Source organism: Poecilia latipinna, unplaced genomic scaffold (assembly GCF_001443285.1).
Source record: "Poecilia latipinna isolate Pla-1442-1.1 unplaced genomic scaffold, P_latipinna-1.0 Scaffold128, whole genome shotgun sequence".
Lineage (NCBI taxonomy): Eukaryota > Metazoa > Chordata > Actinopteri > Cyprinodontiformes > Poeciliidae > Poecilia > Poecilia latipinna.
The window spans coordinates 430144-458069 of record NW_015112744.1 but is presented as its reverse complement, the minus strand read 5'-3'; the positions used below and the strand labels follow the sequence as shown (position 1 = coordinate 458069).

Sequence of the window (27926 nt, the reverse complement as noted above, 5' to 3'; positions counted from 1 at the left end):
AAAGTTTCTCGTGATACGATGAGCGGTTGACTTAAAAGTTGCCCAGCAGACAGTGACAATATTTGATTTGATCTTTTTAAACCAAATTACTGAAATAAAAATTCAGTAAAAAAACACTTGCCTTTGTTTTTTTTTAACCGCTGTACCTGATTGTTTTTGTTGTTTGTGTTGTGCCTGCAGACATGTGGTCGTGTCCAATAACAAACAGGAGTTTGTGTTTACCACTAAGAGACATAACGAAGTGAGCGTCGGCTCCATCGCTTTCAGCCTGCCACAGGTACGGCTCACGTGTTTCGCCCCCTCCCCCCGCCCCCCGCCTACATGCTGCCTGACTGCGTCTGGCCTGTACAGTTAACCCTGCAAAGAATGTCCTAAAGTTTGACTTAAAAAAAACAAAAAACAAAACAGTTTTTGAATTTGTTCAAAGGACAAATGTGTGAATTGTCTTGCATGGGCCTCTTTTGTCTCAATCTGTCTGTTCCTGCTTTTTTCCCCCTGTTTTTCTCTGCCCGCTCTTCCTCTGTCTAAAACACTGGCAGCAACAGGACTCAGGTACTACTGCAACCTCCTCGCGACGGTCTTATTTTAACCGCCTCACAATTACCGATTTGGCCAAGTTCACCATGGTGGAAGCTGTTCATAAAAATGCTGTTAAATAAGACCACTTCCAGAGGAATGTTGCACACTGAAAACATGCTGTAGTCATCTTTTTTATTTCTTTTTTTCCTGCTAGAAATAACTGGCAATCCCGTGCATGTTTAATTTATTTTATTTCCATCATGACAAATACATTACCCTTAACTAATTCAAGCACTTTCTCTTTTTCCCTACAGAGAAAATGGGCAGAAATCCCCCTTGGAGATTAGTTCAGAGGTGAGCCTTAAGAATGGAAAAAAAAAAAATCGTTGAGATTTAGTACTTCATTCTTGACCACTAGAGGGCAGTGAAGGATCAAAGCTAAACTGAAATAACGTGTTCATTGAGCCATGTCATAAACATAGCTAAAATTCGTATTCATACTAGGAACAAAGCAATGTTTTTACAACTAATTGAAATGATCTGAATGTTTGTGAAAACCCTTTGAAAAACTCAAGTGAAAGTAGGAAGGATCTTTACAACATAAAAAAAGCATTTATTAGTTATTTGGGATTTAACTGTCGCATCTAAATGGGGCCAAAAGCAAAGAGCCTCATAAATATTTACTTCAATGTTTCTGGACAATTTGCTTCTTGCTTCTGTAGCCGTTCACAAGCTTTGAGTATTATTATCCTGACTGGACATTTGACCAATCCTCAAGTCACTGGTTGGATTTCTGGACTTGGACCCGGTGTGTAATAATAGTTTGTACACTTTTAATCTAGCAGTTTTTTTTTTTTTTTTTTTAAACCAGCTTTATTCATTCAAAAACTACCTTTGACATCTGTTCGGGGTCGTTGTGCGTCTCTATATGTTTGATATTTCATCTCGCTGTCATAAAACTTGACTCCTGGATGAAATTCAGTCGCCGCCGTCTCTCTGGCTGAGGTGTTCCTCGCACGTCTCACCCAGGAGTCCCATCCAAGCTTCTTTGTGTTCGGTGACATTAATTTGTCATGTGTTAATAATTGGCCTCTGGCTGCAGACTTTAAAGACTTCAAACGTCTTACGTGCGTCTGACGTTAAAGGCGGCTTGACTTTAATCTAACAGAAACCCTCCGACTGACGTCTGGTGGGTCACTTAATGCTGATTTCCAAGCATAAGAAGAGGCCGCATAGAGACATGCGGTCTCTATGGCACTTTTACTTAAGTGACATAGAGACCGCATAGAGTATGTGTTAGCCCGCAGGTAGGACGGACCGTATGACAGTGTAACGTGGGTGGTGTCGGTGAACATCTGTCTCAGAGGCTGACCGGCTTCCAGAGACGGGAGAGAGAGCCTCTTCTATTTCGCCGAAACTCTCCGAGGCCAAAGCGATGCTCGGAATGACGCGGACTATTATCAGGCGAAGAATAAAAGGGGGCCGGCCCGCTGGTTCATTCGCCGTCTGGAGGAAAAGAATAGGCTTCACGGTGCTTCCAACGGTTTTGACGTCATCTTAAAAGACTCGAGAAACGCTTTGTAGCCTTTGCAGTTCAGGATCAATATCATAAAAGACGACATAGTTTTATGAAGGATGGGATTTGAATCGGAAGCTCCTGCTTAACTGGGATAACGTTGTGTTTCTCAGCGGCGTAGGTTTGAAACTAAATGTCATCGGCAAACATTTTGGTGGTGAACAGCAGCCACATTTCACTTTGTATCCAGGTTACCACGTTGCAGTTAATTGGAACATCATCAAAAGCGGCAACAAAGCTATTATCACACGATGGCTGCCGTAGCCTAGCAGTTTCTGTGAAGTTAAAGGGATAAAAAGTCCTTTGTTTGAAACCTAGAGGTTTTATCTTCGTTTTTTTTCCCCCCTCCACAGTAACGAACTACAAGTTTGACAAATCCAAAGGGTGCATAAACACCATGACCGTGGAAATTGACTTTCTCCAGAAGAAGTACATCGACAGTAACCCGTACGATACGGACAAGATGGCAAGCGAGTTCCTGCAACGCTTCTTCAACCAGGCATTCTCCGTCGGCCAGCAGGTGTTTCTTTGGGCTTTCCAGGGTTAAATATTAGGCCGACAAAATGTCTGCAGTTCTTTTTTTGTTCTTTTTTTTTTTTTCTTTTACAGAAATAAATGTTTTTCTTCTTGTTTCCCTCGTTAAGCTGGTATTTAGTTATTCTGAAAAGCTCTTCAGTCTGGTGGTGAAAGACATCGACGCCATGGATACCAGCATCCTGAGAGGAGAAAAGACATCCGACGCTTCAGGAAAGAAGGTATCCGCAGACGTTCCTCTCGTCCGGCAGCGTTCGTGACCGTCTCGAGTCAACTGACGCGCTTTATTTCCAAGTTGAAGATGTGGGATTTTTTTTTTTTGTTGCTCAACATTTCCGTGAGATCCGTGCTACTGTGTCCACGCCAGGATTATCGTTTTCTGTTTCTGTTTTCCCTCAGATAAAGGTCGGTCTGTTGCTGGCAAACAGTCAAGTGGTTTTCGAGAAATCGGCAAGCTCGGCTGTTGTTTTGATTGGTGAGTGTTGCGCTGTTGCATGTCACAGCGCCGCGTGTTCCTCCTCCGCAGACGTCTTCGTTTTTAGCTCCTCTGCTTCACTTAAGACAAAGACAGACTGGGCAACTTCATGTTTTCACATGTTAATTTCATTTAATTGGAGAAAAACCATCCAAGCCCTCCTGGCCATGTATGACAGGGTAATAGCTTCCCTGTTCAAAATCATAAATTAACTGTGACTAACAACATTTTCAGGAAAGCTGAGTTAAATTTGGAAAGCCACGCCCTCGTTTGATAACTTACAAACTTTGTGGCTGATTTCTTTATGCAATCAGCCTATTTAATGAGCTTTTGTGATCTTTCTTGTGTTTGTGTCGTCCATAGCCTAACACCGTTTGTATTTAAAATCCACTTTAATTTTATGCGGTATTTTAATTTCACGACACGCTGGGTTTTCATTGGCTGCGTTTTTTTTTTTTTTTTCAATAATCAAAATGAACAGAAAGAAACACCTGAAATATTTCACAGAATATTGAATGCACAGCATATTGGTTTTACTTTTTTTTTTTCTTTTTAATTAATCATTGAAATAAATAAACTTTTGAATTGTATTCTAACTTGCACATATAAATGCTAAGATAACCCAGGAAAATAATTTTTATTTTATTCCATCTAAAGTAACTCGCATTCAGGCCACCAGGGGGTGCACAACACCCACATAGCTAGGTTTGCCTTCACATTTGTTTGGCAACGTAGCAATAAACAGAAGCACCTCACACACCGTTTGCATTTATTAGTAATTAAACAGCTTGGACATAATAAAGTTTACAAACTCGCAGGAAAATGAAGAGCTGTTCAGAGCTGCTGCTTCTTCTTCTGCTTTTGTAGTTCTGACTTTCTGTATCCATTGGGCATATGTTGTTAGAAAAGAGAAAAAAAAAATGTTGCATGTTCAGGTTGGTTGGAAATGCTCTGCGATTGTCGTGTTTCAGCTTGCCGCTCGTACATTTAGTGTCTTGTGCTCACTTCACCCCCGAAGGAAAATCTAAAATCCGAGATGCTCGGCAGTCCATCATCAGCCCTGACTGGAACTTTGAGAAGATGGGGATTGGAGGCCTTGACAAGGAGTTCTCTGACATCTTTCGCAGAGCCTTCGCCTCACGAGTCTTCCCTCCAGACATCGTTGAGCAGATGGGTAAGTGCCCCTCCTCGCCGCCCCCCTTTCGCATTTTTTTTTTTTTTTTTGTCGGTTCCTCCTTCTCTTATTCATCTGTTCCTGCTTGTGTGCTCCTTGTGCTGAAAACAAGATTATTTTTCCGTGTCACTGGAACATTCTCTCAAATTCTCCTCGTCACGCGAGTTCTACCTCAGCCCTCTACAAATGTATTCCTTAATGGTAATTTGGGGCTTTTAATTGTTTATTTAACCTTTTTCCTTTTTCCTGGTTGGAATAATTCAATAATATACAACTGTAATGAATTTAAGAACAAGAATTAGGTTTGCACGTTTGAATTTGCGTGAATTAATTTAGGGCCAAAACTGGCATTAAAGCAGCCACACAACACAATGCTACGCCACAACGCTTGGCGGTTGTGGCTGCTCCATGTGGGAGTTTCTGCAAATTCCAGTCAAATATAACTGTGTTCATTTTGGACCCGGTTCTTGGTTGGCAGAAACTCCAGTCCATTAGTCATGTTAAACTGAAGCTGAATCTCACAGCATGATGCCACCTCCACCGTGCTTAACTGAGGTAGCGTTCTCAAGGTTCTTAGTTTAATGTCTTTTGAAGGACCGGTTTGAAATGTTCCGAGAAAATACAAGATGCGTTTATTTTCAAGATTATTATTCAACTTGGACGAGTGCAAAGATTTTTAGGAGGTGCTATACGTTTTCGGTTGTTATATGAATCTTGAACCGGCAATCAGCGTTAATCAAACAGCCGAGCCTGTGTCCTGTTCTGGGCAGCGCAGACCGATGACTAAACAGCCCTGACAGAGACCTCTGCACACACTCGTTAATAAGTCTCTGACAGCTGTCAGGTTACATGACGATTCACTCTAAAGGACAGCAGCTCGCTCTAATGAAAGCCGTGAGTTGGGCCCGTTTGTGACTCAGACCCCCAGACCTCGCTTCCCACATCTGCGCTTGATCTGCGGAGCCTCATTTTTACACCCAGAAGTCTTATGAAAACCTGTGGTTTGCACCCATCAGTTTTAGAAATGCGCTCCGTGCTGAAAGGGTGCAGCCAGACAGACCTGTACCCACCGTGGTGGCAGGCTGACCTTTAGCTGGGTGGCTGTGTGCAGGAGCTGCCCTTTGACTGCCGGCAGCTGGCTGTCGTAATGAGATGGCGTGCCCTGATAGAGCTTGCCGCTAAGGGTAAACTTTTAATTGGCAGGCATGTGGAGCATGGGGGCGGGGGGCGGCGCAGGTGCTGACAAGGAGGCGTTCCTGCTAAAAGTCTGAAAGTTTCACCTTGTCTCCCCTTTGCTCCCGGAGAGGCGAGGCAGACGGACAGGAACTTCAGAGCTTTGTCTCCGAAAAGCCGCAGAGACAAGCACGCCGCTTTTCCCCGCCGCGCTCTGCCCCCCGTCCCACCTGTCGGCCCGGCTGCTTTTCCCTCAGCACACTCAAATGGCATCTCAGATGGTTATCTCTGGCTGCTCAATTAGTCTGGGCTAAATGTCATTAGGCAGGTGCAAAGGGCCATGAAAAGAGCGAGACTTTGAGTAAAATCCAGTGGAGAGTTCGTCGCATCCAGACACGCTTGACCTTTAGGGGGGAAAGAACCCCCGTAAATATATAAAAATGAAGTTATTGATCAGAAGTTTGTTTTTTTTAAACTCTTAAATTGAATTTTTTAAAATTATTTCTTGGGAGCGATGAAGGTAAACTTCATTTTCTCTCAACAATGTGGCTTATTTTCTTGCCAGACTTTAATAAGAGCCAAATTTTTAGAGCTCACAATTAATAAATCTCTTCTGCTTGATCTCTTGTCTGATCAGTGTTGGACTCAGCTGAGATTCAGTTATTCTAATTAAGACAATTGAATATGAGAAAGAGGGACTGAGTACAAATGCATGCCACACTTTTTAGACTTTGTTTTAAAAAATGGAAATAATTCACTTATTTACGCGCTACTTCATGTCGGCTGATTTCATAAGCCACAAAATGCATTTTGTGTGTCTTTTTATCCTTTTTGTATTCTGTGTTTCATCCCTTATGCGGGGCTTTTATATATATATTTTTATAATGTGCAAGTTCTGTAAAAGCAAGTCGTCTGTGTTGAAGTGAACCCTTCTTCTCGCCGTGCGCGCGTCTCTGCCTCCAGGCTGCAAGCACGTGAAGGGAATCCTGCTGTTCGGCCCCCCGGGCTGCGGCAAAACCCTCATGGCCCGTCAGATCGGCAAGATGCTGAACGCCCGGGAGCCGAAGATCGTCAACGGCCCAGAGATCCTCAACAAGTACGTCGGAGAGTCTGAGGCTAACATCAGGAAGCTGTTTGCAGATGCAGAAGACGAGCAGAAGAGGGTGAGAGGACAAAACGCTGTTCCCTTTTTTTTTTTTTTTTTTTTTTTTTTTTTCCACAAAAACCATTTTTTTGGGGGGGGTTTTTTCCGAAAAAAAAAAAAAAAAAAAAAAAAAAAAAGCTATCCGGTGTTGCAGAAGGGTCTTGCCTTGTTTTATTAGCCATTTATTTTGTTGTTAATGTCAAAACTTTCCCGAACCCTTCATCGAGACATCAGAAGTCTCAGACCTCTCTAAAATAAAAATAATAAAAAAAAAATAAATAAAAAAAAAAAAGCAATAACTAATATCGTCACGAGTGGAGAGATCTGCCCTTTAGCCAGATGTAGCTGTGAAGTTCTGCTCACAGGCCCAGCAGCGACGGCTGGTCTGATCAGTGACACGAGCGTCACTCTGCACCACTTAATGATGGCGCTGGGTTCTCCTTGACCCCTCCGTACGCAAACACACACTCACACACGCACACACAGGATCCAGTGTGCAACATGCGCAGCCCCACACCTGCCTTAAATGCTGCGTCAGGGTTGACGGGCCCGTCGGTGGAGGGATGACCCCCCCACCCTGCCGCTCGCTCATTTATTCCATCTGTTTGTCTGTGGACGGCCAGGACTCGGCTCAAATTAGATAAATGTGGAGACGTGTAAAAGCGGTGCTTTGCGCGAGCATTCGATCTGTTTTTTTTTTTTTTTTTCCATTTCGTCACATTACAACCACACATTTTTTGTAGTGTGATGGGTCACAGTTGTAAAGTGGAAAGACAATGACCAAACACGCCAGCCCGACATTAAAACACAGCAGTGCTGGCATCATGCTGTGGGCATTCGGTTTCTTCAGCACTGTCTGAGTTGATGGGAACGGTAAAGCGGAGCTTAAACAGTGTTTATTGAGACTTTCAACATTTGTTTTTACATCATGTTTCAAAGAAAACCATCTGTGGTATTTATTGGTAGATCAGAACAAACTAGTGCTTTATATTACTAAGTGGAAGGAAAACTATCAGTTTTGTTTTTAAAACCCTTACAGTTAAGAATCTAAAATGCAAGATGTACATTTCTGTTCAGGCCTACGTCTTTCTAAAACGCATCGGGCTCAGTCAGATCGGGTGGAAAACGTCTGTGGATATCAGTTTCAAGTCCCGCTAAACGTTCTCAGTTGGATGCAGGTCTGTGATTAAGACATAATAAAAAAAAAAGCCCTAATCTAAAACCATTCCTTTTGTAGCTGTTGGTGTTTAATTCTGCTAAAGGATGAACCTCCGCCCCAGTATCAAGTCTTTTCCAACCATCACCAGGTTTCCCTCCAGGAACGCCCTTTATTCAGCTCCATAAACCTTCCTGTCATCTCTGAGCTGTTTCCGTTTCTCTAGAGAAGAAGAACATCCCAAGTGTCGTGATACTGCCACCACCAGATGGTGCGTTGTTGACTAATTTTCTCCTCCAAGTCCGTCCCACAACAGGCGGACGTACACTGACAAAGGTGGACTCTGCTTATTCATTAAGAAACATTCAAAAGCAGTTGATTGTTCTGGATTTCATGTGCAATTTTTCTATCCCCAAGCATTAAAAAAAAAAAAAACTAAACACAGGCAATAGGGAACCAGACAGTTTTGTAAGCTTGATCAGTCTGACAAAGTGTGTTTGGCGTTAAGAGGCAAAGAGGGACCTCCGTGCTTGTAGGTGCAGATGTTTTAAGATAACAGCAGGCGGCTTATTTACGGTCTGCGCGTTAATCTTCCTCCTCTCCCGCCTGGCTCCGCAGCTCGGAGCCAACAGCAGCCTCCACATCATCATCTTCGACGAGATCGACGCCATCTGCAAGCAGCGCGGCAGCATGGCGGGCAGCACCGGCGTCCACGACACCGTGGTCAACCAGCTGCTGTCCAAGATAGACGGAGTGGAGCAGCTCAACAACATCTTGGTCATCGGTGAGAAGCTGTGTTCTAGCAGAGCACCTGCGCTCCATCTCCTGTGTGTGTCATTCATCCTCGTCCTGTGCTTCCCTTTCCCCCCCTCCATCCCGTCCCGCTATCTCTCCCGTCTCCCTCAGGTATGACCAACAGGCCCGACCTGATAGATGAGGCCCTGCTGAGGCCGGGAAGGCTGGAGGTGAAGATGGAGATCGGTAAGAAGTGAAGAACACACACAGACGAGGCTCCGCTGCACTGTTTATTCCGAGCAGCGTCTCTCGCAGACGACCACAATGTGGATTTATAATGTATTAATGATAACGGCAATAAAAAAAAATAAAATAAAAAAAACTATTAATTGGTCCAACATTCCTGTCTAAAGTAAAGTAAGCAGTCAGGTGGGCGGTCTCTTGCTTCAGATACATTTAAGAATGTTTTCTTAAATTTTATGTTAAATAAACACTTTTTTTTTTCACCTGTTATTGTTACAGACACGCTTTATAGGTTATTTATTGAATCCAGACATTAACAAATGAAGCCCAGACTAAAACAAAGCGGTGAAATCCCTCAGCTGTTGGTGGCCGGAACGTCATGCAGAAAGCCCATTTTTTTCCTCACTTCTTTGTCCTTATTAGTCAAAGCTTCTCCTTGCAAACTATATGAACATTACTCAAATATCCTAAATTATAATTAGACACAGTTTCAACAGATATCATACTTACTCCAAAGGGAGAGATTATGTCTAGAGTGATAAATTAGAATAAGTATCCAATAAGGGTGAAACTGTTCAGAATGATGGTAGGAAACGTAGTTCTGCTCACATTATTGCCACAGTACAAGATTACTTTCATAGTGCATAATAATTGGGTTGTTTTGGAATAACTTTTCAACTTAACTATTCGCTCAGTAAAATCATTCTCCATCTGTTTCTTTCTCCAGGGTTGCCAGACGAAAAAGGTCGCATTCAGATCCTAAACATCCACACAGCAAAGATGCGTCAGTACAACTTGCTGGCCACCGATGTGGACATTAAGGAGCTCGCCGTGGAAACTAAAAACTACAGCGGTGCCGAGTTGGAGGGACTGGTCCGGGCCGCGCAGTCCACCGCCATGAACAGACACATCAAGGTCAGATTGTCCTTATTTTAGGGCTTATTCGTTATGTGCATTGTAAAAACTGAAAGAGGAATACTGTACGACTTACAAGAAATAAAGACCGTACGCATCCAGGTGCGACGGGCTGTTTATTATGTTCGGACCCCCGAGACTTAAGCTATTTATCAGGTGCACTGGCTCAAATCTACACAGCTCACTGCTGTACACAGATGAGGAAAAGTTCTCATCTGTTAAGTGTTCTGCCCCCACGGGCGCAGACACTCGGAGAGCAGCAGATATTAGAGGGTGATGATAAGCGACGGACAAGGGGTGTACACATCTCTGATGGTTCTGACGCTTTTCTTCACTCCTCTAAGCAATTATTCTTCCCTCCCTTTCCTTTCCCTGTCTGACCTTTTTGCTACAGGGGGGAACGCCGTCTCGTGGCACGTTGAGCAATCTAAATGTGCCGTATTTCACGTAAAAGCGGTATTTACCAGGAGGACATTGAATTGTATCAGTTAGGAATGTACTTATTATTTGTTTATTTTATTTTTATTTTTTATTTTTTTTGCGCTGTTGCAGGCCAGCAGCACAGTGGAGGTCGACATTCAGACTGCGGAGAAGCTGCAGGTCAGCAGACTGGATTTCATGGCCTCACTGAATAACGATATCAAACCGGTAAGTTTGTGTGTGCGTCTCTGTTCGTTTCTGTCCTGATTGAGTCAAATAGGGACAGGAAGTCACCAATCAAATCAATCAATCAAATTTTATTTTTAAAGCACATTTCAGCAGCAAGGCATTTCAAGGTGCTTTACATAATTAAAGAAGAAATAAAAACAGTATGTGACATTAATAAATAGATGAAAAGTAAAGATAAAAACATCGAAGACATCAAACCCCGCCCTCTATCCCTAATTTAGCCATACGCAACTCTAAACAAGTGGGTCTGAAGTTGAGATTTAAAGGCACCCAGTGTTTCAGCTGCTTTACAGTTTTCTGGAAGTTTGTTCCAAATCTGTGGTGCATAGAAATTGAATGCTGCTTCTCCTCGTTTGGTTCTGGTTCTGGGTATGCAAAGCAGACCAGAACCAGAAGATCTGAGGGGTCTAGACGGTTGGTACAGCAATAACAGACCTTTAAGGTATTGCGGTGCTAAACCGTTCAGTGATTTATAAACTAATAACAGTTAAAGTCTATTCTTTGAGCTACAGGGAGCCAGTGTAGGGACTTTAAAACTGGTGTTATGTGCTCTATCTTCCTGGTTTTAGTGAGAACACGAGCAGCAGCATCTGGATCAGCTGCAGCTGTTTGATTGATTTATTAGTCAGACCTGTGAAGACGCTGTTGCAGTAATCAATGCAGCTAATCAAACTGGTTTCCATCGTGTGTAGTCATTCCCTTTTCTACCTTACCAACAGTAGGAGACCGTGAAGCTCTTTATTTTGGCTCTGCAGAAAATCCTGTGCTATATTGTAGTAAAATTATTACTATACATTGGTTGTCAGAGTGAACACATACTTTTTTTATATACATATTCTAGTTTTCTCTATACGTATATATGCTCCTTTTTAATTATGTATAAATATCACTATTAGTACTTCTCTCTATTGTAATGTACATAATATTTTTGGGTATCTGGCCAGGACAGCTATGTAGCAGCTAGCTGACTAGTAGATATCTGTCTGGAAGTTTGTTTAGCAAGCTACTTGTTGAGCTAGTATCCTATTTGCCTATTGCTTTGGATTGCTAACTATTTGCCTGTTGAAATGAATAGGTATCTGGTCAGTTTCCCAGCTCTCTGCAGAATAGACGTCCTAGTAACCATGTTACTATGCTAGCCAAGCTATATCCTAGTTAGCTATTTGTGTCATGAGATACTTCAGCTGGTATATAATTGTCTGACTAGCTACCTTTTCAGCTAATTAACTATTTGGTTGTTTGTCTAGCTAGCTATCTGTCAAGCTAATAAGTTGCTTGTCAATCTATATGTTTAGATAGCTAATCATTATCAAGGTAATGACTAGCCTAGCTTTTCAACTGTCTGTACAGCAACTTTAGCTATACTAGACATTCATTTATTTTTCCTAACTAGGTAAATGGATAGCTATTTCACAGGCTATCTGGTTAGCAGAGGATTGTGGAAAGTAGTTAACTTTTCTTGAGTAACCTTTTGAAAATAATTTACTTTTAGCAGTTGTTTTTTACTACACTGTACTTTTACTGGAGTAATATTAGTATGAAGTATTGCAACTCCTACTTGTGTAAAAGTTTAAATGTGTTAGTTGCACCAACAACATTTAACGATTTTTTTCGTTATGTATAATAACATGGTACAATCATTTTTTTCTGTCTATTTCCAGGCGTATGGAACCAACCAGGAGGACTACGCCAGTTACATCATGAACGATATAATCCGGTGGGGTAATCCAGTTTCAGCCGCCCTGGAGGATGGAGAGCTGCTGGTGCAGCAGACGAAGAACAGTGATCGCACACCGCTGGTCTCTGTGCTCCTGGAAGGTACACCAATGTTAACGTGTTCAAACCCACAGGAAGGAAAGCATTATTTTTCCCCAACTAAACTTTTCATGTTTCCCTCTCAGGCCCACCTAACAGCGGGAAAACAGCTCTGGCAGTTAAGATTGCTGAAGACTCCCAATTCCCTTTTATCAAGATCTGTTCGCCCGACAAGATGATCGGACACTCCGAGATCGCCAAGTGTCAAGCAATTAAGAAGGTACGCTTTATTTTCAGCTACTGAAAAGTTTAAATACATATGACTCACAGGAGATATTAGAATTAAAAACCGTTAGTTTTTTTGTGCCTAATTTAAAAAAAACCCTAAAAAAACACACATTTTAAAGGTACTTGTTGAAATGCAGTGAAATGGGTGAAAGTTTAGATCCAAGTTTTTCTGTTAACTACTGATATAATATGGACCTGACAACCTTGAATTGGGGAAAAGTGTTTTTTTTTTTCTTTACTGAACAATTAAAGGACTTTAAATCTAGACTAAATTCATCCAAAGTTATTTTTTCAGTTTCATTTTAGATTGAATGCTTAACTGGTTTCTGTTTTTTAATAGATATTTGAAGATGCTTACAAATCACAGCTGAGCTGTGTGGTAGTTGATGACATTGAGCGCTTGTTGGGTAAGAACCTTATTTCATAGAAATAAGTGTAGATATATGTTATCCTGTCGATCGTACTTGGGTTAAAATGTATTATTATTATTATTTATTTTTTTTTTTTCAGATTATGTACCGATTGGTCCTCGTTTCTCCAACTTGGTGCTACAAGCGCTGCTGGTTCTCCTCAAGAAACCGCCTCCAAAGGTACCAGCAGTTTCAGTTGTGTTATTCATCTCCTCCTCATGCTGTTAGTCCTTAGGCAGCAGAAAGAGGGCAGCAGATCTTATGGACGCCTACACAAGGTCTCATGAGGAATTGATGGAGGTCCTTGGCTGCGGCTGGCATGTGTGAGCAACTGTGTGAGGTTATTAGCAAATGTTTTGCTCCGGGTCCGTTGTGCTCAGAGTGAATGGTGGCGATACAGACCAATTTCTCAGAGCTTCTTTGGTTGTAGTTTGTTGTTGTGTTTGTAAATGAGGGTACAACCCACTATATGGCTGCTTGAGAAGTGGCGCGGGGCCGGGCGCTGAATGCCTGGGTGCAGAGCTCCTCCGGGGTTGTAAAGCGCTGAACCCAGCGGGGCGCCTGGGGCCGGGGGAGACCAGGGGGACACGGAGGAGAATGGGCTCTGTGAGAGATCCAGGACCTGGCAGAGCTGCCGCCTGTGTGGCACCTCATCTGCATGCAGCATCACAACCCCCCACGCCATGGGGGGGAGCGGGCAGCTATAATCCCCCTGTCTGCTCACCACTCCTCTGCTTCTCCTTCCTCCGTTGTCTGCTCCTGGTTGTCCTCCAGCTCGTCGGCTTAGCGGAGCTGCAGTTCTTCTCTTTTGTCTTCTTTCGCCCATGTTTGTCCTCTGTGCTGTTGTTTTCTACTCTGTTACGTTCTATGCTGCCATTAGTTTCTGCTCCGTGTGCTCTTGTTGCGACTGAGACCCCGCTAAATGCCGTGCTTCAGCGGGGCCGACTGCAAATCGCACAGGCGATTTAATATTATTTTAAAATCTGCAGAAAAACCTAAAATGAAATGAAGCAGAAAACAGCTCGTAAGAAGTTTCCTTGGCCTTATGTTTAAATGAGCAGCACAAAATAGTCTAAAATGATGTTTGATGCATCTGTTTACCTTTTATTTTTCTCAGATTTTTGTAAATGATTGGGCAATTTTAGTTTTTTATGTATGTTTTATTTCCTCTAATCTGTTTATTTTATTTTTAAAGTCTACATCCAGACTTCCTCAGTAATGAGGAAAAACAGACGTCTGTTATCTGGTTAATACATGCTAATATTTGATTTTATGTGACGGTGCAATTGAGCATCATTTTATTGATTGTTTTCTTTACAACGTGCAAAAAAGGTGCAAGATATAAGTAAAGGCTCATCTGCTTGTAGTGCAGATTGAACGTGCGGGGTTTTGGTTTTTGTAACGGGATTCAAGACTTTTCAATTTCAACAGAAAATCCACAAAACCTACATCCATATCTACAACATGTGCTCCTCCGTTTTCCCCTTTCTTTCTGCACGTGAGCATTCTGGTTTAAAATCAAGCTTGAATCTCTGGAGAGAAAAATCAGGGAGTAAATTGGTGATAAAAAAAACAACGAATGAAGCACGTGTCTCCTCCCTTGCAGGGACGTAAGCTGCTGATCATCGGCACTACGAGTCGCAGAGACGTTCTCCAGGAAATGGAGATGCTGGACGCTTTCAGCACTGCCATCCACATTCCCAACATTTCCAAGGCAGAGGAGCTCGTGCAGGCCCTGGAGGTAAAACACGCCCGACTCAAACCCCAGCCGAATGCAGAATAAATTAAGCGGGACGATTAATTAAATGTTCCTGATGTTGTGCATTCTCTCTCCGTTTCTCGTTGGTATTCGGAAACGACTCAGTCTAATTTTCAGGGAGAGAAGCTCAATCGCAAATATACGAGAGGCAAAATTAAACAGATTTTGCATCAGCGAGTGAAAGAAGTGCTTAATCCACAAGAAAAACAGGATGTAAAACTAATAGCATTTCTGCTGATTATCCAGAATCTTGGACATGTTGTCAGGGTCAAATACTTATTTCATTCAGTGAAATGGAAAAATATATAACTCCTGTGTTATGCCTTTATTTTCCTGTACATCTTAAAATAAACCCAGCATAAAAATCAGTAATATAAATTGCTAAATTGGTATAATATATACATAAAAAAAAGAATGTAATTGAAAAGTTAATGTATTCTTATTTCACCAAGTGAGACAGATTATGTAGATTAATTACACACTGCCTGATGTCTTCAAGTCCTCGCATCTGGTAATTATAATGGAACTGTACCATAATTAATGCATCTTCTTCTTTATTGAATTTGAATGAATTTGAAAATAATTTTCATAATTCAATTTAAAAAGCCAAGGTGTCTCGACAGGCTGAGGCTCAGAAGCCACATTTAAGCTTTCGAGAGTGCCGCTTTGACAGAATTTTTAAATATAAATGAATAAAAGTATTTATTAAAAAAAATGACTCATTTTAGCTGGTTTTCAATGTGTATTTTTTATGCAACAGATGTCACAACAAATTGTCAAAAATGAAGGAAAATGTTGGGGTTTCCCCCTCCCCCCATTACTTTTCCATCAACTTGAAATTCAGCAAAATGCATAAAAAAATTGTATTTGTATTTTTTTTAATAATACCCCAAAATACAAATTTTGGTCCTTCAATTTAATCATAAAGCCCACTCGTTTTCTAAAGTGTGTTTTTATTAAGTAGAAAAAGACACGTCATGTAAATAAGTGCAGATTTGGGCACGTAAGATGATCTTATTGAGCAGAAGCGAGGATAAAACTGCCTCTTTGGACTGTAAAAGCTGCTGAGCCACGATGTAGGAAATAACATGGACATGATATTTCTGGTTTTTAAGATTATTTTTTGTTGCTTTTAACTGATCTAATTCTATGACAAATTGAGAGGTGCCTCAACAATATGTACTTGTTGCTGTATGTTCTGTGTCACATCTGAACTGCTCTCAGACTTCATGTGGTTATGTTCAACTCGTATCTCGTCTCTCTGCTCCCCTCAGCTGCTGGGGTCTTTCGAGGAGAAAGAACGACTCGGCATAGCTAACGCAGTGAAGGGCAAAAGCTTGTGGATCGGCATAAAGAAGCTGCTCATGCTGATTGAAATGGCCGCACAGGTATGGATTGACAATATTGGTTATGATTCGACATAACACTTGACTGTTGAACTGGAATAACTTCATAGAGCTCCTTAAGGATTGTTGTAGTCTTTGAAAGCAGGCTGGCTCAGAAGCTCTCCAGGATTTCTGAAGGTGCTTCAAAGTTTTTTGTTTTTTTTTCGTTATTATTATTAAGCTGGATCTCCAGCAGATGAGCAGAATCTGATTATTCTGACTTTAACAGAAAAGAAATCCCTTAAAGACCTGACAAGGACCTTACCCGAGGGAAAGTAGAGGCCCTGGATTATTCCGAAACACCAATGGAAATCCGCATTTTATATTATTTGTATAAACGTGTTTCAGTTGCATTTTCAATAATTAATTGTTTGAAAAGAAGTGGGAAAAAAATATCGACTTTGAGAAATGAATCTTTTCCATATGAGGTCACGTTACTGTGAAACCAAATCAATTTATTTTTAAGGCTTTTTGCACATTTGCACCAGGGATGCCAATAAGTGTGGAGAGTGCTGTATATCACTGCTTTTATAGCTTTGTGTTGGCTCCAACAATGACTGATCCTTCCTCATTTTGCTCTAAAGCAAAGATTTAATTCACAACGTCTGTAAAACAGTTCCTTTTCGTGGAAGCCCTCACATTCAGAACACGGTTTCGTAACCGCGAGCCGAACCGCGTCCCAGCAGCTGGGAGAGAACTGCTCGTGAACTGGAGCCGCACTGGAGCGCTCCGCTCGACAAATCATTGGCGAAGCCACGGCGTTTTCATTCCAGCTCGCGGATGACAGGTTTTTGTCCCCCGACTGACAACAAACAGGCCGTCGAGAGCCGAGAGTGTTGGCCAGATGTGGAGGAACACGGAGGGATGGGGGTGATTCAGCTCAGACCACACTGCCAGTTTCAAATTTGTGCTCTGAATATAAAATCCGACATGACTGATTGATTGGAGAGGCTATCTTGCGTCTTCCAGCGCTTCAGTTTTAACCCCTCGGATGTATCGACTCGCCCAACTTCAACTCTGCACCCAGTGTGTTAGTAAAGTTGAACAAACTTGATAATTCGCTTGTCAGAAGTTTTTCCATATAGGAATTTGCACTGATATCAGATGTTATCAAAATCTGGTTTCCAGTCCTCCATTTTATTAGTTTTCCTTTGATAGACACAATAAGATTTGATATAGTTTTACTTTATTTTTTAAATGAGATAAAGGACAAACCCTAAAACAATTTTTTTTTTGTTTTGATATAGTTTTTTTTTTTTTTTTTTTTTTCAAATTTAGTCTCATTACCACCAAAACAACATTTATTTATTTTGTTGGTATTTTGTGTGATGGATCGACTCAACGTAGTCTATCATTGTGAAGTGCGCAATTTATTCTCTAAGAGGACAATATTTACTCAGGAAGAGCTGCATGTATTCACATTTCAGATGGAAGAAAAACATCTAGACATTGAAACCACAAAGCTGGTCTCTATGGAAGTCCATAGCAAACATGTCGTAGAAAGTGGCCAAACTTTCTGCCCTCCATGCAAAATGCTGAGGAAGCCTCTCATATTTGATGGCTGGATAAATGGAGCTAAATGCAGGACGATCCTGCAAGAAAGTCTGCGAGATGCTGCAACTGACTTGAGACTGGGCCAGAAGTTCACTCGGAACAGGACAACAGCCCTAAAAACACCGACGGAGATACAATAGGATGGTTTAGATGAAAGAATATTAATGTGCTAAGAATGGCCTTGTCAAAGTCCCCAGCTAAATCAAACGAATAGGAGAACAGGATTGTAGAAAGTACCGACTCAGGAATACACATGCATGTTCAAATTTCTATTTGTTAACCGATTTTTAAACGTACGCATCGTTTTCCTTCCGCTTTACAACCTTTACAACAAGGCACCGCTTCGCATCGGTCCAGATGAAACAAATTAAAAGTTTGTGGTTGTGACGTGACTCAACGTCAGAGGTTTAACTGATCTAAATCCCCTTTGCGAGGCTCCGCGCCTTATATTTCGTCGCTCGTGTAGCCCGACGGAACATCTCCTGCAGCATCGCCTCCTAACTTTTGTGTCTGTTCGCCGAGCCTGGATGCGGTGTGTAATTGCTGTGGTATGCGCGGCTGCAGCCATGTTTTACACCCTCCCTGTTCTGCGCCTGAAGAAATATGAACCTGCGTTCGCCGAGACATGCTGCGAACAGGCGTGCGGCGTCACTCGTCTTGGCGTTCCCGGTTCCCCTCTCGTTGCTCCCGTGCTTCACGGAGGTTGAATCCGCTTCTTCTCTCCCATATTTTATTTTATTTTATTTATTTATTTATTATTTTGCACAGTTTGATGTAAAACGAGGTGCTCCAGTTTTAGCAAAAGTGACACGTAGTTTCTAAGACGTTTCTCTCTTGCAGATGGACCCCGACTACAGAGTCAGTAAGTTCCTGAGTCTACTGAGGGATGAAGGAGGGTAAGTATCCTCTTCCTGTTTCTGTGACACTGAACACTCTCGCCACACTCGCACACATTCGTCACTGTTGACCGAGACGGGGAAGAGCCAGATGTATACATTTCGATCGGTGTATGAAGTGAGATTAATAATACACATGTTCTCTCTGTTTTTTTTTTTTTGTTTTTTTCCTGCAGTCTCGATTCTAAGCTGGGCAGAATCTAGACGCAGTGAAAGAACATAGCGAGGAGGAGTCATCCTTCATCGGTAAGACTGCAGAGCCTGGATTAAAGGGAGATTACACGGAGCTGAGCACATGTAGCGGCCAACCAGATTAACAACCACCATCGGCTTCATTAACACTCCTCGTGCAAATGAAAATGGAAACTGCAGGGCGGTACGGTTCAGTGCAGGGGGGGGGGAGGGGAGTTTAATATCAACCCTGATTCGTGAGATATTTCTGCCCCCCACCCTCTCTCCATATTTCTTCTCTTCTGAAATGTGTCAGATCATCAAACATCTTTTAGACAAAGACAACCTGAGTAAATAAAAAAACAAGATTTTCATTTATTAAAGGAAAAGTGCCAGCCAAACCAACCTGAAATGTAGGAAAGTAAATGTCCATTAAACCTAGCAGCAGGTGCCGTCAAGCATTTCTCATAGCTAATGAGTGTGTCGCGTCCTCGTTGAGAAGTTTGAACCAGCTTTTCTTCTCAGAGTTGTTTTAATTCAGTCACATTGAAGCGTTCTTGGGCATTACCAGCCTTATTGAAGGCTGGACTTTGACTAGGTCACTCTAAAACCTTTGTGTCTTCTATTTATTGATTCATTTTAATCACTTAACAGCTCATTTTTAAACCTGCCGTGAACTCGAGGCCGGATAGCAAGGCATCCTGAAGAAGTAAAGCTACGACCCTGTTTGAATTTCAAATCAGCACAACATCCTTCTCTGAAATGATGCCAATTTTGTCAGATGTGACAGTGACACCTTTTAGAAAGTTCCACCTTTTTCTCATCAGTCCACAGAAGTCGTGAAGATCATTAGGATCACATTTCCACTCATTTTGATCAGGGTGCGTTTCTGGCCTCAAGTCTCTCAAATGGTTGCTATTTTTTTGTCCTCAGTCTCCTATTTCTTATTGTTAAATCATCAATACTTACCTAAGCTGGTGATTAATTTTCAGACAGATGACAGTGACTTTGTTTCTAATGTTTTTAATACTTTTTTTTTCTTTTAAATAATTTAGGTTGGAGTATAATGTCTATTTCTTTTGAGTTTGCTTAGCCTACTTCATACAGTCAGCCCAAGGTCTACTTATATCTGGATATTCGAAAATTGTTCAATCACAAAGTAATCTTAAAGTATTCAAATAATGTCTAAAACATAACACCATCACTATCCTAGCAATCAAGGTAACTGACATGTAGTCTGTTAGAAGATAAGAAGAAAATATTAGTCTTTTTTTCTACAGTGGACCTAAGTATCCGCTTTTTATCGTGTATGTATAATTTTGAGCCAGTAAATTTGATCCAAATTTCCTTTTCTTTCTTTTTTTTTTTTGCGTGTAATGAGAGCATTTGAACTTCTGACTGAAATTTGAAACGAAACAAAACTCAAAAGTTTCCAAAAGTTTTGGTGCCACACGCGTAACGGCGCCTTTTTAACATCCATCCTGTGAAGAACTTGGCTGCCCACGGTGCAAAGACTACAATAAAAAAACTTCTCCGCCTCCTGCAGGAGTTTTGCTTCTCATCGCAGCCTCAGATGCTTATGGTATAGTCGGCGTAAACAGTGTTCCTAAAAATAAGCCGGCTAGACAGCTGCTCCCCTGTGGTGGCATGTCCTCTTTTTTTTTTTTTTTTCCTGCCAATCTCTTCTCACTTATGTTTGTTTGTTTGTTTGTTTTTTCTCCGCTCAGCGACTGAGAAGCGGAGGCCTGAAAGAGGCTGGCAGGGGGGCGCGGAGGGGGGCATCAATCTGGATCCTTCCTTCTCGCCCCCTGTGAAGTTCCCTGCAGTGCAGATGCCTGCAGCAGCCATCGACCAGGACACCGACTTCACTTCAAAACTGTGCCAAGACGGGAAATGAGACTAGAAGTGTGTATATGGGATGCTTGCGTTTTGGACGACTAATGCCGCCATTCTGGTCGCCGGAGCTGCATAGGGATTTTTTTTTTTTTACTCATTTAACGTTAAAGAGTCAGCGCAACTGAGGCACTTCTATAGCAACATGTGCTCAAACACTAATTATGAGACAGTTTTATTTCAGTGCACGGATGTGTAGCCTAACCATTCCACGACACGTCTTGGTGTTCAAGTTGTGCGCCCGCTTCTATCTGATCTTCTTATTACATGAATAAATTCTGTTGCTTGCAAGGCACTCTGGTTTTTTTAATTATTAATGCTCACCCATCCACCTCTAGGCTGTGTGCAACGTTCAAGAGTCGTGCCTCATCCAGACTTTCTTGTAGTGTTTAGATATTTAGAGGTTTGTTTTTGTTTTCAACTTTGACTATTATTTCTGTCACTTCTGCGCAGCATCGTTTGTGCAAGACCTTGCAAATTGTTCAAACTCCTTAAAATTTCTTCATTTTCCATAAATTTTACTTTCAAAGAACATTTTGTGTGACGCCCTTACATAATGTAGCTCATACCGGTGGTGTTTTCTGATATGGGCAACTGCCCAGGGCAGCATCTTGTTGGGGATAGGAGGGGGGGGGGGGGTTCTTATTTCCTTCTCGGTTTCGTGTTTCCACCCATCTGTGTTCTAGACCAGGAAACTGACAAAGCTACTGCCTTGATATAAGTGGTTACTTTAACTGCTGGAAGACAATCACAGGCTCAGTTAGAATGCAGAATTAGTTGTAACCAAGAGCAAAGTTTCGATGCCTTGTAGTGCTGCGAGTGCTGCTGCTTACGTTTCTGCTGGTTTTATTAGAACTAAGGAACGTGTCGTTTCATCGTCTGAGGCTCAGTTTTCAGAATTGTAAGCTCTAGTGAGAATGCACCTCGGTTAATGAAGGACAGCAAATTGAATGCAAGTCAATAAAAATACAGGGTTCCGACACATTTTCCCAGTAAACGTCCCACACTTTTCTAACCTCTAGAGTTCTCAGTTTTTGAATACACAGTTGTCTGTGTATAGAATCGAAGATTGCGTACAGATTTTAGACATTTCCACATTGTTCAGATGCAAAAGCTGCAAAACCACATACCGCGAGGAAGGCTGGATGAATGAACGGGTGGATGGATGGATGCAACACTGTATGTGCAATGTTTATTTAACTACCAGCACAAAAAAAACCCCGTTATGGTTAGAGTCATGTTCTTTTATAAATTCAAATATTTATCATGTAGACAATAAAACAATAAAAGTTGCTAATATTTGTACATACTTATCTTAAAACTTAAACTGTGTGGGAACCTTGGAAATACGGTCCTAGTTTGAAAAATGTGCTGTCATTTTGTTTTTGTCCACAATTTTTTTTTTTTTTTTTCTACAAAAATACGCCAGTATCAACTTGACAAGTGAAGACGTCGATCCGACGCTGGAAACATCAAGAAACACGAGACAGACAGATTTTTCTTCTTCAAATATATAATCTTAGTTCAGTCATACAGATATATACATTGTATAATAAATAATATTTATAAAAACATAACATTTACGATTATAAAATAAAAAGGGAATTATTCACTTTAAAACATTTGTACAAAACTTTGGATATAGCACGGGGGTAAAGTCAGGATGTCGGATAGTGGGAAGGTACATCCAGGAAGAAGATGACACAAATATGCTAAGCTATGTCACACAGAGAGGACAGCCTGTACAGGGTGGATATAATTTATAAGAAGCATGGAGAACCGTCAAAAAATTAATTTTTTTTTAAATCTTTTCCTGCACAAATGACCTCATTTTCCCTTGGTGATCTCCTAGTTTAACCTTTTGTCACATCCGTTCCTCTGCTGAACTCCTGCGCGCTCCCTCAGCGTTACCACGACGGTGCGGCAGGCATGTTTTTTTGGGGTGAAGCACAGACAAGAATACAGCTTCATAAATCACACCCGTTTGAATTCTTCGGCACGGGAAAAACATGAAGGAATGCTCTGGGAGAGATGTGACGGCCAATCAAAGGCTTTCCCTAATCCTTGGTCTCCGCGTGTCATCACATGTCCTCTTGTTTTTTTTTTTTTTTTTACTGAATCAGATTTATTTTTAGACACAGATCTTTACGATGAACCTGATGAACTGTAATCAAACGCGCTAAAGCTCGACTCAAGTGTGATGCTGCATGGATCCGTGAGCAGTTTAAAGGCCGAACTCGCCCTCGGAAAGTGCAACAAAGATATTATTCATAAGAACTTTGCAGACTTTTTTTTATTGTTTATTTTTGTATTCCCACCTAGAGTTGTTGGAATAGTGCATATGTAAACCCATGTGGGGATGTTGTTGAGAGGAATGCGCATGCGCCCTCCTGCATACCTTCAGTCCCATCCTGATGGCCATAATTCAGAAATGCAGGGCTATAAACCTCACACTGTAGTGTGTGTGTGTGTGTATATATATATATATATATATATATATATATATATATATCTTCCAGAATTCGCAGTTGACTGGTCCAGTGGAAAGGACTCAATCAGCTCAGTAGTTTGCAATAGACAGGACTGTTGCACCGTCAGCGTCTGCCTACTGTTTTCAGTTCAGTAGTTAAAAAAAAGTGACTTTTGGGCTGCAGAAGAGTAACCGATAGGATGCCATGTTAGTTCAGACGTACGTAAAAGCTGGAGAAGTGAGGTGTAAGTTGGGAAGACGGGTGGGTTTTACTGCATTATGTGTTTTCTATACATATGCCACGAACATCGTGTCGGCATAGAGGAGGGAAATAAATAAAGACACGGGGGGGCTGGGGAGGAGAGGGCGCTGAAAGTGGCACAACTGCTTCCCATGAGAGCGGGCGACGTTTTTCAGGTAGTCCGGTGCAGGGGGCTATGAGGACTAAGTTGTTTTGTTGTTTCCGATTTAACCTTTAGCCATTCGTCGCGGAGCCCTGCGAGTGTCGGGTGTCAAAGTAAAAACAGAGGATTAAATGGGTCGAGTTCCTCAGGTCAGGAAGTAAAGTGTGTCAGAAAACACACTAGCAGTTAAAATCTTCAGCTCCACATCACTTCATCAGCTGAAAAGCAGAATAAATGCAACATTCATATTCTAATAAAACAGATCATAAGTTTGCTGAGTGTTTCGGTTTAGACAGGTTCCTAATGTTGGGATCTTGATGTCGGGTTATTGGCACAAGTGTTTCAAAGATTAAAAACTGTAATCATAAAGCGATTCAAAAATGTTTACTGAGTGTGCTGTGTTATCATTTAACTGCCTCGTTATAAGTATTCGTACTGTGCAATGTGCAAAAACTGAGGTGGAGAAATATTTGCTGCCTTTCAGATTCCCTTCAATTTATCACGCTTAAATAACTTGGATCAAACAAATACCAAAATCAGACAAAGTACTTTTACTTTACTCAAAGTATTTGTTTTTAGAGTAAATACTAAAAGTTTTCTTATAATGATTTCATTTATCCAAATTGTTCAAAAATATTTCAATGGTGGGCCTCCATTTCCTGTGTCAACGTTAACAGAAAGCGTAAATGTCTGATACGTCCAAAAATGATTTAATGACTGTACTGTTAATAGCGCTGATGGATGAATATTGCATCTGAATGTTGCAAGATTTAGACAATCTTTTAACTCCAGTTATGCAGCTGGTGTATATAAACACCAGTGTTACTGTAAATCAGTGAGCTAAACTGACCTAAGCTCTGTTTTTATCGTTGCACCTGACCCTGGCTTGGCTCCGTACGTTACATCCTAAGTTTGTGTGTGTGAGTGGGTTATTGACCGGTGTGCAGAATGAGTCTGCGTCTGCAGGGAAGTTGTGCAGGGAGGACACAGGGGGGGGGAGTTAGGGTAGAAGGTCCAGCAGTCAGTTTGCCTTAAAGTACAGGCCTCTCATTTGCATGTGTGTACATCATAGACGCGCACACACTCCTGGCAGCTGACGTAGCAGCACCAGTGGAAGATGCAGTGGCACTTCTCCTTGCGCTTCTCAGTCCGGGTGTTGTGGCCGCGGCCGCAGCATAGGAGGTCACACCCCTCGATGCCGTGGGACGACACGTTGCAGACGCGGTCGCGCGTCCCGAACGACCCCGTCTCCGGGTTGGGCTCGCAGAAGTTGGGCGAGCCCTCGTAGTAAACCAGATCGCGCTCGGTGGGGTGCTTGAAGAAGTTGTACTTCACTCGTAGGGTCTCCACCCAACCCCGTGACTCGCGGTGCTTCTCCACCACCATCTCCGAGGCGCTGTCGTACTTGTCCTTCAGGTAGTCGCCCAGCGTGCGGAAATCCGGCTGCGCCCACCAACAGGTCTTCACCTCGCAGCTTCCAGAAAGGCCGTGACATTTGCAGCGCAGGTGCATGTGGTCGAGGATGGTCTGAGGAACACAGAAGGTGGTTATTAGTTTGGTGGGATTATGTTTTGGATGTCATTGACCGACTGAGACAGTAGCGCACAAAAGCACCTCAGATTTGACCCAGAACTGTTTCTCTCTAAGTCTTTGCCAGATTTCTATGGGACAAGCTAACCTCTATCCAGAGATGTGTCACCCAGCAATCTCAGGATATATACAAAAAAGATATGACCTTGTTGGTCACATCTGCTTACTAAAGATTTTATCTGAAGGCCTGTCGATACATGTCTTTTAGAGTACGTCTCCACCAGTTTTGAGCGTCTTTAGACTTTCCAAGATAGCTCAACATTCATTTTCGACTGTAGGCACAGACTCCCAGTTAGACTGAGTTCTGGGTGTCGACTGGGCCAGTGTACCAGTACATAAATCGCTTTCATGTAAACTATTGTATTATAGATCTAACTTTATGTTCTGAGTGTTTGTCATGTTGGAAGGTGAACCGCCACCTCAGAGGGAAATCTTTTGAAGGATCTACCTGGTTTTCTTCCAGAGTTCTCTCGCATTTAACTCTTTTATTGTACATTTCCCTCCCACTTAGCTTTCTGTGAATATTCTTGAACAGAGAGCAGGCGGATTATTTAACAATGATTTTCTTTTAGGCTTATCCTGCTTGAAGGAAGGGGGGAGGGGCGTCAAAGACTATTTGCTGGGCAAAAATCAAGTCAACATTCTTCTCCTATGTTTGCATAGGACGTAAGACTGTATCGTTTTGTTGGCTGTAAAGTTAGTCAAAGCTAACAAAATGGATATACTGTATAAAAATCTATGTGTTACATTAGATTGTAAGCTTTATAAAATATGTTATTTTTTACGTTTGTGTTAATAACACAACGCTGGGGTGTTTTTATCCAATGTAAAACCTCGAGAACTTCCATACCAGCCCGTTGCCTAGAATCAGCAGGTTTGCGTTGCGGTTTATTGTCTGAAGCTTGCACAGTGCGGCGGTTCTGCGAAAGCAAAACGAGCCACCGGCTGTGTGTTACTGAGGGTTCATGCAGCTGTGAAGCACAGATGCTTTGTGTTGCTGCTAATTCTCTCTGAAGTCAGCGTGCGTGCTTTCCCTCAGGGCACTTTTTTTTTTTTTTTTTTTACCTTTGTTGTTTTGATTTAGTTGTACTTTAATTTAGCAGATATATTTAGCAGCTGAATTCCCCCGGCTCGGGCGGAAAGCAGGTGGCCGCGCACTGGTGGACTGGTGGTGACATCACGATGTGAGCTTGTCATGCTGAGATAAAGTCCCAGGGCCCTCGGGGCTAAATAATGAAGCGTGAGAGCACCAGGTGGAGAGAGCTGGAGGCCTCTGACGGCAGCGCTGCTCAGTTATCTGCTGTGGCCCGTCTAACTGCGCCGGTGTGCTCAGATCAAAGGGTCGCCTTGTTCCCGTGTGGTCCCTCTATTTGCCCCCGAGCGAGCAGCCGAGGGCCCGTTTCCCCCCAGCGGTGACAGCAGCCGGTGATGTTTTAAGTCTGAGTTGATTCCCCTTCCCTTCCACCGTCAACTCGCTCGGGTTATTTGACTGTTGGGGGAATTTCTTTTTTTTTTTTTCTTTTCTTCTTCTTCATTGGGACACCGAGCATGAAAGGCAAGGTGTGGGGCTGACTGTCGTTTAGATGAGTAATTAGCCAGTCATTCAAAGTCAGGAGCTCATTTTCAGTCAGAGTTTCGGAAATGCGCGGGACGAGTCAAACAGCAAATCCCTGCCCATCTCACGAACAGTTTAGTAATCCAGAACCGCGTGTTTACCGCATAAATCACCTTCGCTTTGGAACAAGCAGCTCATTGTTTTAGGTTTCATGGTGGCCTGAACGTATCTTGAAGTTAAATTAAGTAAACTAAGTTAAACTTTTAACAAGTACACTGCCGTGCATTTGCATTTACAAATGGATGCCTTTTGGAGTATAGTCTCCAACAGCAACAACTGGAAATTTACACTTTTGCCCACATCATCTTTGCGAAAAAGTTCAAGTTCAGTGAAATTGGATGCACTGCTGGACGGTGAACCTTTGACCCCGTCTCAAGTATTTTACCGTCTGCAATGGATTTTCCTTCTTGATCACTTCATTGGTGTCTCTGAAGAAGGAAAGGTGTATAGCCAGGAAAATGGTTCCCAGCTGTGACACACTCTTTTTCTATTTGTAAATGATGGGCTCAACAGTTTGGTGTAGTAGGCTACAAATGGCTATGAAGCCTCAAAATATGATTGAATTAAACCAATTCTGCAAAGCCAAGTGGGCTAAATGTCCTCCGCTGTGATCTAAAAGACGCATTGCCAAGTTTATGAACTGAAATGTTTAAAAAAATGAAGGAATTTGTAAAGCAACATAACTTTTCTAAGGCACTGTACACTCACAAGTATTGTTTAAGGTCTACCGAACACAAGTCTATTCGGTACTACTCGTTTACATTTTATTGGGTCATATCCCATCAGCGACTCTTTCTGCACGTTCTTACTGTGCGTCCGGCCTCGTTGTTGTGCCGGTTCATAGCAGAGCGAGCATCCGGTCTGTTCTCTCTGGCGTCTGCAAATTCCCTCGACACCAGCACGCCGAACTCGGCGTCCTCGCTGCAGCCGCCCCACTTCCAGCCCTCGCCCGGCGGCCCCTTGTGGTGTGAGTCGCAGCCGCACATGGTGGACGTGCCCTCGGCGCAGGATCGGGTCACTGCGAAGGCGACACCGGCGGACGCTATGGCGTGGACGAACGCAGACTCTCTCGTAGCTAAAGGAGACAATCGAAGACGGATGGAGTAGGAAAAAAAAAGAAAAGAAAAGAGGAGCGTTAATCTTGGATTTAAACATGGACAAAGCTGCTGCCAACATCTAGACAGATACATTGAAAAGGATCCCTCCAGGCAAAAAAACCCCCAAAAAAACAACAACCTTTTAACACATTTTATCTATGGAAGCAGCAAATTTATGGGCAGGTATTTGTCAAAGGAAAAAAAAAAGAAGAGAAAAACAAGCAGCTCAAAGAAAACTCTCCTTTTTGTATTGATTTTTTTTTTTTTTTTTTTTTTTTAAATTTTTTTTTTAAATTTTTTTTTATATCAGGGGAAAAAAGGATAAA

At 42.2% G+C, this 27926-nt stretch overlaps 2 protein-coding genes across 2 annotated transcripts in view; one reads left to right on the top strand and one right to left on the bottom strand.

The window, feature by feature from the left end:
* Positions 1-187: 187 nt before the first annotated feature.
* LOC106945113 (vesicle-fusing ATPase-like) lies at positions 188-20719 on the top strand. The gene is made up of 20 exons (XM_015028546.1): positions 188-277; positions 834-873; positions 2449-2615; positions 2740-2850; positions 3029-3104; positions 4123-4278; positions 6415-6614; positions 8370-8535; positions 8658-8732; positions 9457-9644; positions 10197-10292; positions 11975-12131; positions 12215-12348; positions 12697-12763; positions 12867-12946; positions 14373-14507; positions 15800-15913; positions 18305-18360; positions 18537-18606; positions 20259-20719. Exons 3-19 carry the CDS (start codon positions 2493-2495, stop codon positions 18562-18564), a joined length of 1962 nt encoding a protein of 653 aa, XP_014884032.1. The 5' UTR covers positions 188-277; positions 834-873; positions 2449-2492; the 3' UTR covers positions 18565-18606; positions 20259-20719.
* A 1510-nt stretch (positions 20720-22229) lies between these two features.
* Positions 22230-27926, bottom strand: part of wnt3 (wingless-type MMTV integration site family, member 3) — a 34956-nt gene continuing 29259 nt past the window's right edge. Inside the window, exons 3-4 of the mRNA XM_015028547.1 lie at positions 27313-27578; positions 22230-24825 (exon numbers count right to left, since the gene is read on the bottom strand). Of these exons, the coding sequence (XP_014884033.1) occupies positions 24346-24825; positions 27313-27578 (746 nt within the window). The 3' untranslated portion in view covers positions 22230-24345. The remainder of the gene's footprint in view (positions 24826-27312; positions 27579-27926) is intronic.

Excerpts from the sequence above, each read along its gene's own strand:
- LOC106945113 (XM_015028546.1), top strand. The coding sequence starts at position 2,493 with ATGACCGTGGAAATTGACTTTCTCCAGAAGAAGTACATCGACAGTAAC. Across the intron at positions 3,105-4,122 it reads CTCGGCTGTTGTTTTGATTG|GAAAATCTAAAATCCGAGAT; the intron begins GTGAGTGTTGCG and ends TCACCCCCGAAG. Across the intron at positions 12,132-12,214 it reads GGTCTCTGTGCTCCTGGAAG|GCCCACCTAACAGCGGGAAA; the intron begins GTACACCAATGT and ends TTTCCCTCTCAG.